Source organism: Vitis riparia, chromosome 19, assembly GCF_004353265.1.
Source record: "Vitis riparia cultivar Riparia Gloire de Montpellier isolate 1030 chromosome 19, EGFV_Vit.rip_1.0, whole genome shotgun sequence".
NCBI lineage: Eukaryota > Viridiplantae > Streptophyta > Magnoliopsida > Vitales > Vitaceae > Vitis > Vitis riparia.
The window spans coordinates 9,811,723-9,828,859 of NC_048449.1; the positions used below are offsets into that span (position 1 = coordinate 9,811,723).

Sequence of the window (17,137 nt, forward strand, 5' to 3'; positions counted from 1 at the left end):
TTTGATTATAATCAAAAGTTATACAAATAATTAGAAGTTATACCAATGTTATCAATTTATAACGGATTCTAATAATATTATTTTGTCGAATCCCACAAAACTCGAATTTGTGGCACTTGATATTTTGGAAAAAGAACTATTGATCTTGGATCCTTGATGTTGAAATATATTTTCATGCAATGAATCTTGGAGCTACGATCAAAAAAGGAAATCAAGCATCCCTGCAGGATTGCACAAAAGCGTTGATTTTCCTTCGTCATCATCTCCATGAAGGTTTAAAAAATGAGTATCTTACAATAAATGACCATTTTACTTTATGAAGTAATTTAAAGGAAAGATATGACCACCAGAAAACTGTGATTCTCCCAAAAGCTTGATATGATTGGATGCACTTGAGGTTGCAAGATTTTAAAATTGTTAGTGAATATAACTCCACATTGTTCAAAATCAACTCTCAATTAAAGTCGTGTGGAGAAAAAAATCACAGAAGAAGACATGTTAGAAAAAACTTTTACCACATTTCATGCCTCAAATGTGCTCCTACAGTAGCAATATCAAGAGTGTAGATTTACAAAATACTTTGAATTAATATCATGTCTTCTTGTTGTTGAACAAAATAATGAGCTTTTGATGAAAAATCACCAATCTCGTCTAACTGGATTTGAACCATTCCATGAAGTGAATGCAATATTGTCTCAAACTTGTGGACTTGAACGTGAATGAGGACGAGGATGTGGTTGTGGTTGTGGAAGGAATCCATGATACCATGGTTATTATGGTAATAATTCCTCAAATTCTCATAAAAGAAAAGCCTCATTGCACCACAAGAAATAGAATAATATAGAGGCAAACCAAGGAAATAGGAAGTGTTTACAAGATAAACCTCTAAAGAATCATGAGAATAATTGTTATAGATGTGGTATGAAAGAGCATTAGTCACATACTCGTCGTATGCCCAAACATTTGGTCGACTTTTACCAAGCATCAATATAACAAAAGGAAAAGAAATAGAAATGAACTTTATCGATGGTGATGAATTGGACCTAACTTACTATGACATTGATTTCTTTGGAGGTCCTAGTGAAAAAAACTGACTATTTAATAAATAATGAGAATGTAATAAATATATTATCATGTCTTATATTTATATTTGATTATTACATTTTCTTTTATATTATTATTTACATTATGCCTTATTTTTTTTTTTTAATATCAGTTGTATCTAAAATCCATGTGTTATTTGGTCTCAAGATGAATGAAGATGATGTATGTCTCGCAGATTGTGCAACCACGCACACAATTCTTTGAGATAAAAGATACTTACTCGAATTAACATTAATAAAATCTAATGTAAGTACCATATCTAGTACTATAAACTTAGTTGAAGGCTCTAGAAAAGCAAACATAATGCTACCAAAGGGAACTAGATTCCATATAAATGATGCTTTATATTCTAGCAAATCCAAAAGAAATTTGCTCTGTTTTAAAAGTATTTGCAAAAATGGATATCATATTGAAACTATGAATGAAGATAATGTAGAATATCTTTACATTACTTCCATTATATCTGACTAGAAGCTTATAATGGAAAAACTCCTGGCTTTCTCTTCAGGGTTGTATCATACAACTATAAAGCCTATTGAATCATATGTTGTTGTGAACTAGAACTTCATCGACCCAAAAGTTTTTGTCATTTGGCATGATAGGCTAGGTAACCCAGGGTCTTCAATGATGCGTCAAATTAGCAAACACTCACACGGGCATCCACTAAAGAACTAGAAGATTTTTTTGCCCAATGTTGATTTGATCAATGATTTGGTCTTCAAGCTCAACAATGCCTTTGCTTTGAAAGATTTAGGGGATATCAATTACTTCCTAGCCATTCAAGTTAATGACACAACTAAAGACCTTCATCTATCACAAACCAAATATATAATTGATCTAAAGTAGAGCTAAGATGCGGGATGCCAAAACTATCAGTGTCAATGGTTCATGGTTAGAAGTTTTCAACATATGGCTGCAATACAACTTATGATGTTCAGCTCTACAGGAACATTGTTGGAGCATTATAATATGTCACTATAACAAGACCTGAGATTACTTACAATGTAAATAAGGTCTGTTAATTCATGCAAAACCCGTTAGAAGCACATTGGAAAGTTGTCAAACGTATTATGAGGTACCTTGCTGGCACTTTGGATCATGGTTTACACATCAGGAAGTCCAACAATCTTAATCTAGTCAATTTCTGTGAGGTTGATTGGGCCTTAGATCCAAATGATCAATGGTCCACACTTGGTTTCTGTATATATCTTGGTTCCAATCTTATTTCGTGGCATGCAAAGAAGCAGCATACTGTCTTTAGGTTCAGTACAGAAGCTGAGTAAAGAAGCTTAGCAAATTTGATGGCTGAGATAACTTGGTTGCAATCTCTTTTAGGAGAGTTACAAGTGACAAATTCAAAGCAACCTATAGTATGGTGTGACAATCTAAGTACTGTGTTACTTTCTTCAAATCCAATTCAGCATGCTCGAACAAAACATATTAAATTGGATCTATATTTTGTAAGGAAGAAAGTGATGCAGAAAAAATTGAATTCAAACACATTCCATCACTAGATCCAACAGTTGATATTCTAACCAAGGCCATTCCAAGTGCTCAATAGAACTAAGAAACAAACTAAGGTAGAAAGTTTAACTACGTTGAGTTTGATGGAAAATGTCAAAAATCGGTTGGCTAGTGGTTAGAATTATTAGTTTGTTAAAATTGCAAGAATTCTGTTTATAACAGATTCCAATATAAATAAATGTAGAGATCTTCCGGAAAAGAAATAATAGAAATTGTAGGACCTCAGGCGCTACCAACTCTTCTAAAAGCAATTGTTGTTAAGAAATGTGCATACCCTACCCTTATAGTGCATTCACCCAAGTGCCCACAACGAACACAAGGGGAGTTGATGTACACGACCAACCCTCCGATCTGCCAACAATCTCCCCCCCCCCCCCCCCCCCCCCAACGACATCCCTAGGGTTCGAACCCGTGACCTCGGCTCTAATACCACTTGTAGGACCTCGACACTACCAATTCTCCTAAAAGCAATTGTTGTTAGGAAAGACGCATATCCTAACCTTATAGTGCATTCACCCAAGCACCCACGACGAACACATGGGGAGTTGATCGACGCAACCAACCTTCCAACCAATTGAAAAGGTGAATCTCAATAATGGATTACACCTAGAAGGGAGGGGGGTGAATAGGTGTTGTGGACAAATTTAAAAATTCTTCCAACAAAGATTACCTAACCTTAGACTTTCTCAATGTCAAGAAACTTCTATTTCAACAAGTTTTCAACAAAGTACAACATCCACAAGCAAGAATGTATGAACCAACACTTTCCCAACAATTTATAAATGCAATACACATGCAAATGCTTCAACAATCCTAAAAAATAAATCAAAAGAACAATTATCTCCTCAACTCATATCAATTTACTCCATGAGATCATTAACCAAAATGAATAGAAAAATTATTAAGGATATTCCATGGATCATCACACTTATATCACCTCATATTTCTTCCATTCAACATATATGGCCAACTAATCAATGATATCAAAGACAAAAAATAAATCAAAGTGTAGAGTAAAAGAAATAGGCAATCAACACCGGATCTTAACGTGGAAAACCTCCGAAAAGATAAAAAACCATGGGGCTACCACCGATTGAAAAACTCAACTATGAAGAATAAAAACTGAATACAAGGTTTTACCTAGTTCAAGCCAACCAATCATTCCCGGACCACTCGACTAGTACCTTCACATTCAACTTCTCACCTTCATCTTCCGGAGCACACTTGGAGTCCGCACTAAGCTCAATCTCGGCCTCTTCTTGAATCCACACAAGAAGAAAATGGGTTTGTACCCAAACCCAAATAGAATGAGAGATTGAGATATGAATGAAAGAATGAATCAACCTAGTCATTGCTCAAGAAAATCCATTAAAAACTAGTTTGGAAAACATTAAGAGAATTAGATTATCTTTTCAACCAAAACCCCCCCAAATTAGGAAAAGAGATGAGAAATTGAAGAACACATGGAGTGGTTGCAACTTTCTCCACCGTTTCTACAGTCTCTACCCAAAAAATGAGAGAAAATTGATTTTTAAAGTGTAAAAAGAAGCCCTTAATCTAATGGTTGAGATTTGATTTTAAAAAGAAGTTAGTTGGATTGATCTATCCCTACACCTGGATTGATCCAGAAATGGGGGAATAAAAACTTTGTACCAAAAACTATTTCTCTCAGCTTTCTTAACTCATTTAAAGATGAAAAACAGGGTTGATTCACATTCAAACACCAACCACTCGACTACATACCTCGACCTCTTAGCAAAGTATTAATCTTCTAATTCAAGTAGTCCGAAGAGAGATTGGTAAATCTAGTTAGGGGACACTTATGAATTTTGTCCAAAATTTCCAACCTAGTTAAACACTCACAATCTCCCCCTTTGACAATTCTAGAACAAAACCCTTTACAACACGAATGAGTACAAGTAAGTAATCCCCACCCAACTCTTATATATGACCACTCACTCACTCAAAACCTCACCAAAGGTACTATAATACCTGTAAATAAATCTCAAGAAAAACATTAGTAGCACCTGCACATATTACCAAGACGCTTCCACAAGTTTTGAATGAATTGACACATAGATATTCACATATATCCACAAAGATCACTTGTCTAAAGATAGTTAATATGCATTCATGAGTCCAAAACCATGTCCAATATCTACAAATACCAAAAAAAAAAAAAAAAAAAGTGATCATGATCAACATATCAAATATCTAAAGCACAAAACACAAAGAAATTGTCATGATCAACTACATGTCATATCACCATCCATATAAAGTGTAAAATGTCTCCCCTTTTTTATCCCAAAATGAGACAAAGAGCTGTCCGAAATAAGCAAAGTATATAAGACTAGCAAAATGAACATGATATCAAAATAAAGTTGTCTAAAAAGATAACTAGCTACTACTTGGCTAAGAGAGATGCTTATGGACCAAATCTTCAAGAGCATGCAACTAATCCATGTTGCAAAGCATTTGTCCATCAATTAGTGAGAAACTTCTTTCCATATGAGATTGGAGTTGAGAAGTCTGCTCAGACAACAAGGTGGATTGAGCATAAATTTTCTCATCCAATACATCAAACCTAGCACAAAGTTGAGCTAAGACACTAGAATCTACAACTGAATTTGAGTCACTTTCACCAAATTTGCTCTTGGCTCTACTATGGCACACCTTCTTCTTAGAACCAAGGGCACTCTTAATATATCTTTGACTTCAATTCCAAGATGAGGTATCAATGGGACCAATTGGTTCAAGAACTGAAGAATTTGCAATAAATTCAACTCTAGCCCTTTGGCAGATTTTTGTGATTAAAATGCCATAGGAAATAACCTCATTCTTAGACACTGAAGGATCTCCTCGAACAAGCATCTCATCTAAGATGCAAGATGCTAGGTTGATGGGTTCCCGATGAAGAATTCAGGACAAGAAAATGGAACCCTTCTTACAAATATCTGCCCGATGAGATGAAGGATAAACTGAGAAAGTTAGAAAAGTTGTCAACACCCATGCAAGACGAGATATGCTACCTGTGTGTACAATTGAGCCTAGCTGATCTCGAACCTCTCCTTATAAGTCAATAGACACTCTATCCAACAACTCAGAGGTGATTTCCAAATCACTCACAAAGGGTGTTTCAACCAACGGGATGCCTAAAACTTCAGCAATCACCTCAGGAGTGACTTTAATAACAATTCTAAAGAGACTTGACTTGAGGTAGGACTCATCCAAGTCATGTTCAATAATATTCGAATAAAACATTCGGACAATAGGAGCACAAATAGTCCCAGTGAAGCTTGCTAAAGGAAGCCAGTCTAGTTCTACAAACAATGATGGAATTGGTGTGTCAAGAAATGATTCTAGATGAAGCTGTTTCTCAAGAATAAAAGACCTCTGACGATAAACCTTTGTGTACAGGTCTTTACAGAACTTTGCTGGGAAAACATTGAAAGGAATCCCATCAATGGAAGTTTTTGCAGGAGCCTTAGGGATACTAGGAGGCTGGACAGGTGGATTGATGGGTAAATTCTCATCTCGAGCACCTTTTGAGGTCTTAGAGAAAGAACCTTTAACAGAGGCTTTGCTCCCATGACTTTTTGGAGGCATAGTTCTAAGTAAAAATACAAAGAACCAAGCAACCAAAGATTGAACAAACTATGAGAAAATCTCACACAAGAACTAACAAGCAACACTAGTGGAAGAAGAATAGGGGCTACCAGAGCAGCGATCCTATGACATAAAAGACATAGAAAATCAATCGACTACAAAAGTTGAAGCGTAGACGGACTAACACCAGAGAAAATATTGACAGAAAGAATGGAAATGCAGGCTGATGATAATAAAAAAAACAAGAAAAATGAGCAGATCGAGGTAAGATGAAGATCCTACTAGAAATAGTGGAGAAGCCTAGGTCGACGGTAGGAATTGAAACATTGGCAGCAAATGGAATCAGACCTGATGACTGTACACCAACGGGAATGACAATGAGAGCTGACTGTACACCGACGGGAATGAGAATGAGAGCGGAACGAGAATGACCAGAAAAGAACACTAACGATGATGATTTCTAGTGACAGTGGCCAGAATTAACAAACGACAGTGAAGATATGTAGAGAAGAAGGGTTCTCTTCTCTGGAATGAAAGCCTTAGGGCTTTGAAAGAAATGAGAAAATTAAACAGATTTGGGGATTTTGACATTTTCAATTTTTTTTTTCTAACTTTTAATTACAAAATGCTCCTTATCCATTTAACCCATGAGTATAACCAACTGAGGACGAAATTGGAAATTTTCACAAAAAAACATGTTTAGAGATTTTGAGTTTTTTTTTTTAAATAAAGAAAATTTAAAAAATGGCCACAATTCATTAATCCATACGAATTGAACCAAATGAGGGAAAGAATGGATTTTTTCACAAATACATAAGAGGTGTCGATCTTGGTGGATTGATCTACATTTTGTTCAAGAGCTCTCAGTGAAAAAACTATGCAATTTAACTGTAAGAAACTTTTCAAAAAAATTTCAAAGTGTTGGAGCCAAGTGGTATTGATATTGGTGGATCAATCCACATTTCATTCAAGGGCTCTTGGTCACAAGGCTGTGCACACAGTGGATCGATCCACAAATTCAGTAGATCGATCGACACCCTACGGAAAAATTACTTAGGCAAAAACTGACGATAAAACACAAGAAACACACCAACAAGCTTTCTAAAAATTGAAAATTTGATTCACCAAAGCTAAGATACAATAGAATGTCATACTTATCTTTCAATCAAGGAGTTAGAATTGATTCATATTAAACAAGAATGCTACCAAGAGATTAACTTTAGACAAAATTTATAAACATAAAGATTGAAAAATTTTCCACATTTATCAAATAAATAAGTAAAAAACAAATGATTATCAACACTCTAACAAGGAAGCTTAAGCTCAAAGAAGACTTACTTGTGACGTCATAAAATAGTGAGAATGTTAATTTCTTTCCACGTATAAGCCTATATCTACCCATAAAGCAAAAAAAACATTGAAGACACTTTCTTCCTAGAGAAATTCAAGATTATGTTCCAAGAAGTCAAACCTCTATTGGCCGGATTTTTGTTTAACACGACCTATTCATGTCCCCAAAAAAATTCATACATGATTTGTTTTTCATATTGAGCATTGAAATGATTACACAAACATGAGCTTCACCCTTAGGATTTTTTTTTTTTTTTTTTTTTTTTACTTGAGGATCACTAAGGTACCCTTTACAACATAGCAACATAAGGGAGGTCCCACTCCTGCAATGGAGGCTTTTTAACTCTTGAAACATTGCTAGGAAGCCATAACCATTTTGGGAAGCTTAATATTTCTCTTTTTCTTTTCTCTTCCTTTTTCATATTTTTTATTTTTAAATTTCAAAGAGAGGGCAAATAATCAAGGAAGAATAATCTTAAACACTCAAAGATATTATGGGTGACTTTACTCACTTTTTAATGCTCATTAGATGAACATAAGTTTGCATTTAGACTATAAGGAGAATTACTCACCATTTATATAATCACAAGGTTCAACCATGAGTTGTTACTCACTTAAAAGAAATGAAGCTAACCTTTTGTGGTTTATCTAATCAAATCAAAATAGCAAGGATTCAATATCATGTTTATCAATCAAGCCATGGAGATAAAAACATCTTGAAACTTTTAAGATCATTATGAGTCAATTTAAATTTTAAACAAAAGTGTAAGCATGTCACTCTCATGAACTCAACAAATGTTGAAAATTTATGAAAAATGAAGAAAAGATTGAACCGAAACAAAAAGAACACCAACTTGATGAAATTTAGGAACTTAGGAAGACAACTAGGACTCAAGGATGTGCAAGAGGGTGTCCTAGACAGGTTGTAGAGGAAGTCAATTGATTGTGCATAAACCTATGGACTTTCTAAGTGATTCAAACCTAGACACATCCAAAGGTTTAGTGAAAATATCAGCAATTTGATCCTCAGTTGGAACATATTCTAATGACACCACTTTGTCTTCAACTAAGTCACGAATGAAGATGTCTAATGTCATTGTGTTTTGTTCTAGAGTGAAGAACAGAGTTCTTGGAGATGTTGATTGCACTAGTATTGTCACAAAAAACTACCATGGTCCCTTGATCTATTCCATAGTCTCTCAACATTTGTTTGATCCACAAAAGCTGAGAACAATAACTATCGGCCGCAATGTATTTCGTTTTAGCTGTGGAAAGTGAAACAGAGTTTTGTTTCTTACTCATCCAAGCAACCAAGAAATTTCCAATATAGAAACAACCACCTGAAGTGTTTTTTTTTTATTATCGACATTTTCAGCCCAATCAACATCAGTGTAGCAAGTTACATCAAAATGAGTGTCAAATGGATACCAAAGACATAGCTCTAAAGTACCAACAATGTACCTAATGATGTACTTAAGAGCTATGAAATGAGATTCCTTAGGACATGCTTGATACCTAGCACACACTCCAACACTAAAAGCTATTCTGATATACTAGCAGTGAGGTATAAGAGGCTACCAATCATGCTCCTATACAATGTTTCCTCTACCCCTTTTTTGGATTCATCCTTACTTAGCTTTAGGTTGGTAGGCATTGGTGTCCTAAAATGTTTAGTTGACTTAAGCCCAAACTTTTTGACAAGTTCTCTTGCATACTTGGATTGGAATAGGAAAATCCCATCCTTGAGTTATTTCACTTGGAAACCAAGAAAATAGGTCAATTCTCCTACCATGCTCATCTCAAACTCACTTTTCATCTCTTTGGCAAAATCTAAAGCACACTCACTGGAGGTAGAGCCAAACACTATGTCATCCACATTGATTTGTGCTACCAAGAACACTTCATCATTTCTTCTAATGAACAATGTTCGATCATCTCCCACTCTCATGAATCATTTCTTAAGAAGGTAGGATGTGAGTCTTTCATGCCAAGCTCTAGGAGTTTGTTTTAAACCATAGAGAGCTTTTCTAAGTCTATAGACATGATTTGGATACCTAGGGTCTTGAAACCCTTTGGGTTGCTCCATATACACTTCTTCATTGAGGATCCTATTCAGAAAGACACTCTTGACATCTATTTGAAATAATTTAAATTTCCATACACAAGCTACAACTAAGAGTATTTGAATGGATTCAAGTATTGCAACCGGAGCAAAGGTTTCATCAAAATAAATCTCCTCAATTTTCTTGAACCCTTGAGCAACCAACCTAACTTTATTTCTCACAATCACACCATTTTCATCCATCTTATTTTTGAAAATCTATTTTGTTCCAATGACATTCACATCTTTTGGTCTAGGCACTAAGAACCAAACATCATTTCTAGAAAATTGATTCAGCTTTTCATGAAGAGCCTCTACCTAAGCTTCATCATTCAAAACTTCTTCAACATTTTTTGGTTCAATTTGGGAGGTATAACAATCATAACTTACCTTATTTAGCTTGGATTGTCTCCTTGTTACCATGCTATCCTCATAGTTCCCAATCACATTGCTCAATGGATGGTTCTTAGGTACCCTTGACTTATTTTTCTTTGATGGCTCAATTCTCCTCCTATCTCCTTTCTTTCTTTTCTTCATCTTCATATTTTTCTTCAATCACTTCAATATCTTTTGACACATCAATTTTATTCTCATCACACTCTCTTAACCTTGATCCTTGATCATCCACAATCACATTGATTGATTTTACCATACATTTTGAACTCAAAATGTATACTCTATATGCCCAACTTTTGGAGGAATATCCTAAGAATATCTCTTCTTCACTCTTAGATTCAAACTTTCCAAGATTTTCATGATCTTTCAAGACATAACATCTACTTCCAAACACCCTAAAGTACTTCACATTGGGTTTCTTACCTTTCCACAGCTCATAAAAAGTCTTCCTAGTATGAAGATGCATATGAGTTCTATTGGAAGTATAGCAAGCGGTGTTGATGGCTTCAATCCAAAAATGTGTAGGAAGTTCATGCTGATTTAGCATTGTTCAGGCCATTTCTTGAATGATACGATTCTTTCTTTCAACTACCCCATTTTGTTGAGGTGTTCTAGGAGTGGAAAACTCATATTTGATTCCTAGAGAATGACAAAATTCTAAAAAAATCAGAATTGTCAAATTCTCTCACTCTGTCACTTCTAATTCTTTCAATGGGATACCCGTTTTCATTTTGAATTTTCAAACCAATGTCCTTGAAATTTATGAATGTCTCACTCTTATCTCTTAGGAATGTAACCCATACATACCTAGAATAGTCATCAACCATCACCAAAATGTATTTTTTCCTCTTAAACTCTCAGTTCTCATTGGTCCCATAAGGTCCATATGTAAGAGTTCTAAAGGTTTAGAGGTCAAAATTTCATCAACTCTCTTATGTGTACTCCTTGTTTGTTTTCCCTTTTGACAAGTACCACAAATAAGTTTAGAGGGTTTTCCAAGCTTAGGAATCCTTTTGATGACTTCATTATTAGCAACCTTCATCAAGTCACGATAATTTAAATGACCCAACCTATGGTGCCACAAATCGATTGATTCAACTTTTGAACTACCACACACAAGGGAAGAAGAAAAAGAGGTAGAAGGATTTTGAAAAATGACATAGCAATTATCAAAAGTACTCAAACCAATCATCACACAATTTCCATTCAAATCAAGTACTTTACATAAATTTTGTTAAAATTGAACATTGAACTTCTTATCACATATTTGACTAATGTTAATCAAGTTACCTTTCAATCCTTCCACATACAAGACCTCTTCAAGGTTAGGGATCCCGGGAGCAAAAATTATGCCTTTTCCTTTCACACTATCAACATTGCCATCACCAAAAGTCACATTTCCTCCATCAAATTCAGTGAAATTAGTGAAAAATGAACTATTACCTATCATATGACATGAACAACCACTATCAAAGTACCATGAGTGTGACTCACTAGCTCTAAGTGCAGTGTGAATAACAAGACAATTAAGCTCATTCTTTTTCACCCATATTTGTTTTACATTTGTGACTTTGGTCATTCCATTTGAAGTGCTTCCTTGGAAGCCACTATGATGAGGGACATTTGAATCCCTCTTGAACACTCTCTTGCCTCCTTGTAACAACTTATTTCTCAAAGTGAATGATTCATTCATTAAGTTGGTCAACTTTCTTTGGAAACTCTCAAACATCATAACATAACATCTATCAACGGTGTGTCCCATTTTAATGCAATGAAGTTTCAGTTTATGAGGAATTTTCTTAGGGACCGCTCTTTCACAAGGCTTGACAAAAATTGTTTTACCACTACTTGGAGTGGTAGTTTCATCAACAAAAACTAAGCCTCTTTTATCAAATGTTTTTCTCCCTGAATTGATCAAATCACTAAGTCTTTTAGAGCTAGGATGTGACTCTTCTTTCCTAAGACTCAACTCATTCTTAAACACTTGATTTTCACTCTTCAATTCATCACACATTTTCTTCATGTCAAAGTGTTCACCCTCAAGAAAGGCAATGTTATCTAGCAAAAAAATTTTCTCTCCCTTTAGAGTTTTAATCTCATTGATTAAACTCCTTTTAGAAGCCTTCTACTCAACTTGTTCCTGTTTGAGACTTAATTCACTCCTTGTACAAAGTCTCATATGCAGAGTCAAAACTCATTTCATCACCATTGGAGTCACTTGACTCACAAGACTCACTAAGAGCCTCATTTTTTAGTGGTTCATCAATGACAATTGCCATAAAGATTGTGAAATTAGTGCATTCCTCACTGGCATTGGATTCTTTTTCACTTGATTGACATGATTCCGTGTCATCCCAAGTGACTTGCATGACTTTCTTTCATTTTTTTCTTTGAGGGACATTCAGTGGCATAGTGCCCATTTCCCCCATACTTGAAGCACTCAACCTCAAGGTCCCTTTTGAAACTCTTGTCTTTCTTTTTGTCTTTTACATTTGATTTTCCTATTGAATTATTCCATTTTTTATCATCTTCCTTGGACTTCTTCTTATATTTCCTGAACTTCATGTATTTTTTTAATTTTCTAGCAAATCTAGCAATTTTTCCATCCGACATTTTCTCATCACCCTCACATTCGAAACCTAAGGACTTCTCTTTAATGGTATTCAAGGCAATGCCCTTTGATTTCGTAAGTGATCTAAGAGTCATTTCAAAAGTTTGGAGTGAACCTACAAGTTCATCCACTTTCAAGGAATCCACATCCTTGGACTCTTCAATGACGATGACTTTTGCTCTAAATCTTTCCGGAAGAGATCTTAGAATTTTTCTAACCACTTTGGAATTAGGGATGGGCTCACCCAAATTAAAACTAGAATTTACAATGTCCATCAATTTTGCATGAAACTCACCAAAGTTCTCATGATCTTCCATCCTAATTATCTCAAACCTAGAGGTCAACATTTAAAGTTTGGACACTTTCACAGCATTAGTGCCTTCATGAGTCACTTGGAGGATATCCCGAGCCTCCTTAGTCGAAGTACATGTGGCTATCCTACAAAATTCATCCGTGCTAAAGGCATTAAAGATGGAATACATGGCTCTAGCATTGTTCTCACTAGCTTCATTATCACCTATATCTCATTCCAACTTAGGCTTGATAACATTAGTTGGTCTACCTTCTCTATCCAACACTTTAGGTGGAGACCAACCAAATTCAACGACATTCTAAACTTTTTCACTTTGCATTTTGAGAAAATATCGCATTCTCACTTTCCAATGAGAATAATTTTCACCGGTTAAAAATGGTGGTCTCCCAATGGAAGCTCCCTCTTGATGAGGTTCCATGATTGAGATTTAAGAACCGAAAATGATTTTTTTTTCTTTAAAAATCTGCTCTGATACCAATTGAAAAGGTGAATCTTAATAATGGACTACACCTAGAGGGAGGGTGAATAGGTGTTGTAGAACAATTTAAAAATTCTCCTAACAAAGATTACCTAACCTTAGACTTTCTCAATGTCAAGAAACTTCTCTTCCAACAACTCTCAACAAAGCACAACATCCACAAGCAAGAATGTATGCACCAACACTTTTCCAACAATTTATAAATGCAATACACATGCAAATGCTTCACCAATCCTCAAAAATAAATCAAAAGAACAACAATCTCCTCAACTCATATCAATTTACTCCATGAGATCATTAACCAAAATGAGCAGAAAAATTATTAAGGATATTCCATGGATCATCACACTTACAACACCTCATATTTTTTCCATTCAACATATATGCCAAACTAATAAATGATATCAAAGACAAAAAATAAATCAAAGTGTGGAGTGAGATAAATAGACAATCAACACCGGATTTTAACGTGGAAAAGCTCCGAAGAGATAAAAAACCACAGGTCTACCATCAATTGAAAAACTCCACTATGAAGAATAAAAACTGAGTACAAGGTTTTACCTAGCTAAAGCTAACCAATCCTTCCCAAACCACTCAACTAGTACCTTCACATTCATCTTCTCACCTTCATCTTCCGGAGCACACTTGGAGTCCGCACCAAGCTCAATCTCGACCTCTTCTTGAATCCACACAAGAAGAAAATGGGTTTGTACCCAAACCCAAATAGAATGAGAGATTGAGATATGAATGAAGAAATGAATCAACCCATTTATTGTTCAAGAAAATCCATTCAAAACTAGTTTGGAAAACATCAAGAGAATTGGATTTTCTTTTCAACCAAAAACCCCCAAATTAGGAAAAGAAATGAGAAAATGAAGAACACATGGAGTGGCTGCAGCTCTCTCCATCGTTTTTACAGTCTCTACCTAGAAAATGAGAGAAGATTGATTTTTAAAGTGTAAAAAGAAGCTCTTAATCTAATGATTGATATTTGATCTTAAAAAGAAGTTATTTGGATCAATCCGCCCTTACACTTGGATCGATCCAGAAACAGAGGAATAAAAACTTTGCACCAAAAACTATTTCTCCCAAATTTTTTAACTCATTTAAAGATGAAAAACAAGGTTGATTCACATTTAAATACCAACCACTCGACTACATACTTTGGCCTCTTAGCAAAGTATTAATCTTCTAAGTCAAGTAGTCCGAAAAGGGATTGGTAAACCGAGTTAAGGGACACTTAAGAATTTTGTCCGGAATTGCCAACTTAGCTAAACACTCACCAAAATCATTCCTTTATCAGATTCATTTTCTTAATAATAGATGTTGGCTAGTGGTTAGAATTCTGTTAGTTTGTTCATGAACCCACAGGTATTCCTAGACTATGGGATCACATTAAAGCGTATTAAATCTGCAAAATTTCCAGAAATTTCGTCTTTTTCTTCTTTCAAGCCAAACATGTCTGTCACATGGAAACATCTTATATCTGAGTGTCATGAATTGAAACTGGAATACAAAAATTGAAAATAGTTTGAAGATAACAAAGTGAATAGCGCCATTCAGACTAGTCTGTGGAATGGGCATGAATTATACCACTGCAATGTTTCAAACCATCATCTCAATCAATCTGCCTAGCATATAGAAAATGGCAGAAGTCTGCAGCTGAGGTGGTGGCCCAGAGCGAGTCATATATGTCACTGCCAACAGCCTCTCCACTGCGGTTTGTACCATCCAGATCAGAGTCCGGTGAATATTCTTGTGCCCCTGGCTTGAATATGAATAAGGCATGGCCTGAACTGGGGCTGTTGAACAGCCAGTCATGAACATCCCAGAAAATTTGGATAGGCAAATTGTTGAGGAACACTGTTTCATTCCCCCTAAACCTCCAGTGCAGCTTCATTACCCGAATCAACAGAATTCCATCTGCACTAATCCACATTTCAGGATCACCAAATCCAGAAACAGCATTCTCAATCACGATATCATGTTCTTTTTTCCCTTCACCTAGCTTGGCTTTGGTGCAGAACAGCCTCTTCCCATATACGTTCTCTTTCTTATACACCAATGTTGCCTCTTCTAAGGATGGCTTTGAATTGGTTCTCTTATAAGCTTCATTCTTAAGGTCTCCTAGCAATAAGACCACCTCTTTGTTGGACACCATGGCCAAGTAGTAATCTGAGCATGGCTCAGGGCTATTGGAGAATTTCACCTCGCGAAAATCCCAGAAGAAATCGACCCTTTTTTCATCTATTTCAAAAGATTTCAGACCCTTTTTGTTCCAAAAGTGCAAAATATCAAGATCAATCTTGCAGGTGTGGTGATTTTCAGCAGAAGGGTTTTCTACATGGATGCTGAGGGAATGATCAATGAGGCTTTTGCACCATGTCACATTTACCTTGCACGACAAATCTGCTACTTTGGCTTGGTAGACAGAGGTGGTGGAGCTCTCTTCAGATTTATTTCTTGGGTGATCCTTGGATGGTTTCTCAGCCAAAGGTGGTTTTGAATTGGAAAAAGACTGAGCAACTGGAGAGTGATGAATCATTGTAAAGCCTCTTATCTAGCTTGTAATTGCTGATGTTGAAACAGGATGGACATGTTGGGCTTGCTAAAATGTTCAAGCCTCTAAATTAGGTGTTTGCAACCAGTACCTTGAGACCAGGGAACAATACAGCATATGCAATATTCTGCAGAAGAGATGCCTGCCAACTTCAATGGAGATTCAACAGTATCTTTTGTCTGAAGAATAACTGGCACCATAGATTGATGTCTTGATTTTGTGGCTGCTACAGGTTCTTTTTTGCCTATAAAACAGATTTTGCAAGAGACATGGATGAAAAAATGATTGTATGTTACCTTGGCACAGGATTGTTCTGGGATCTCAAGAGGAATTAGAGCAGATCAAAATTGTTACCTTGGCTTAAAGAGTGTCTACAAATCCCAACATTCAAATTGAAGCAGGTCAAATTCTTGAAGATGACTGAATCTAATACTATGCTTTCATGAAATATTGAACATAACCAACCAACCAATTCGCAGAATAATGGATTTAAGAAAGTTCCATATACAGGAGCAGAAAATCCACCAAAATATGAGGCAGAAGAATTGGTGAAATGGATGTTTTGGCAGAATTGAAATGAAATTGTTTAACAAAATTTAGGCTGAAGATGACAATGAGACATTAGCAACAGAAAATTTGTTGTTTTTTCTAAGTATAGATGGGCATTTATCATTCAACTTTAAACCATGCTAAACAGGGAGCTAATTTTGGATGTCCCAAAACCAACCTCTATAAAACTTAAGATTATTTTTAGTAAATGCAGGACTTTGGTGATAACAATTATCAACTTGGTCCAACACATAGCAATAGGATATGTTTGCCAAGGTTGGTCCTATATATAGCAGAAGGATCTTTTGGCTGTAAAAGTCATTTATCAGATCGGCATGCATGATTGCCCAATAATACAAACGAGAGAGAGAGAGAGAGAGAGAGAGAGAGAGAGAGAGAGAGAGAGGGAGGGAGAGAATCTATAATAGAAAATGTTATGTTGCTTTGAGGGTGTGATTTAACCCTGCTTTCAGGATCAAAATTAGTTTAGCAAGGGGGAAGAATTCATCAGATAATCCATCTGTTTTAGATAAATGTGGCATCTG

General features: G+C 35.6%; 1 protein-coding gene across 1 annotated transcript; it reads right to left on the reverse strand.

Annotated features, from left to right (window-relative positions):
* Positions 1-14,951: 14,951 nt before the first annotated feature.
* On the reverse strand, positions 14,952-16,028 carry LOC117908165. Its single transcript, XM_034821821.1, has one exon. It carries the CDS (start codon positions 16,026-16,028, stop codon positions 15,102-15,104), a length of 927 nt encoding a protein of 308 aa, XP_034677712.1. The 3' UTR covers positions 14,952-15,101.
* Positions 16,029-17,137: the final 1,109 nt, after the last annotated feature.

Coding starts and splice junctions, on each gene's coding strand:
- LOC117908165 (XM_034821821.1), bottom strand. CDS start 16,028: ATGATTCATCACTCTCCAGTTGCTCAGTCTTTTTCCAATTCAAAACCA.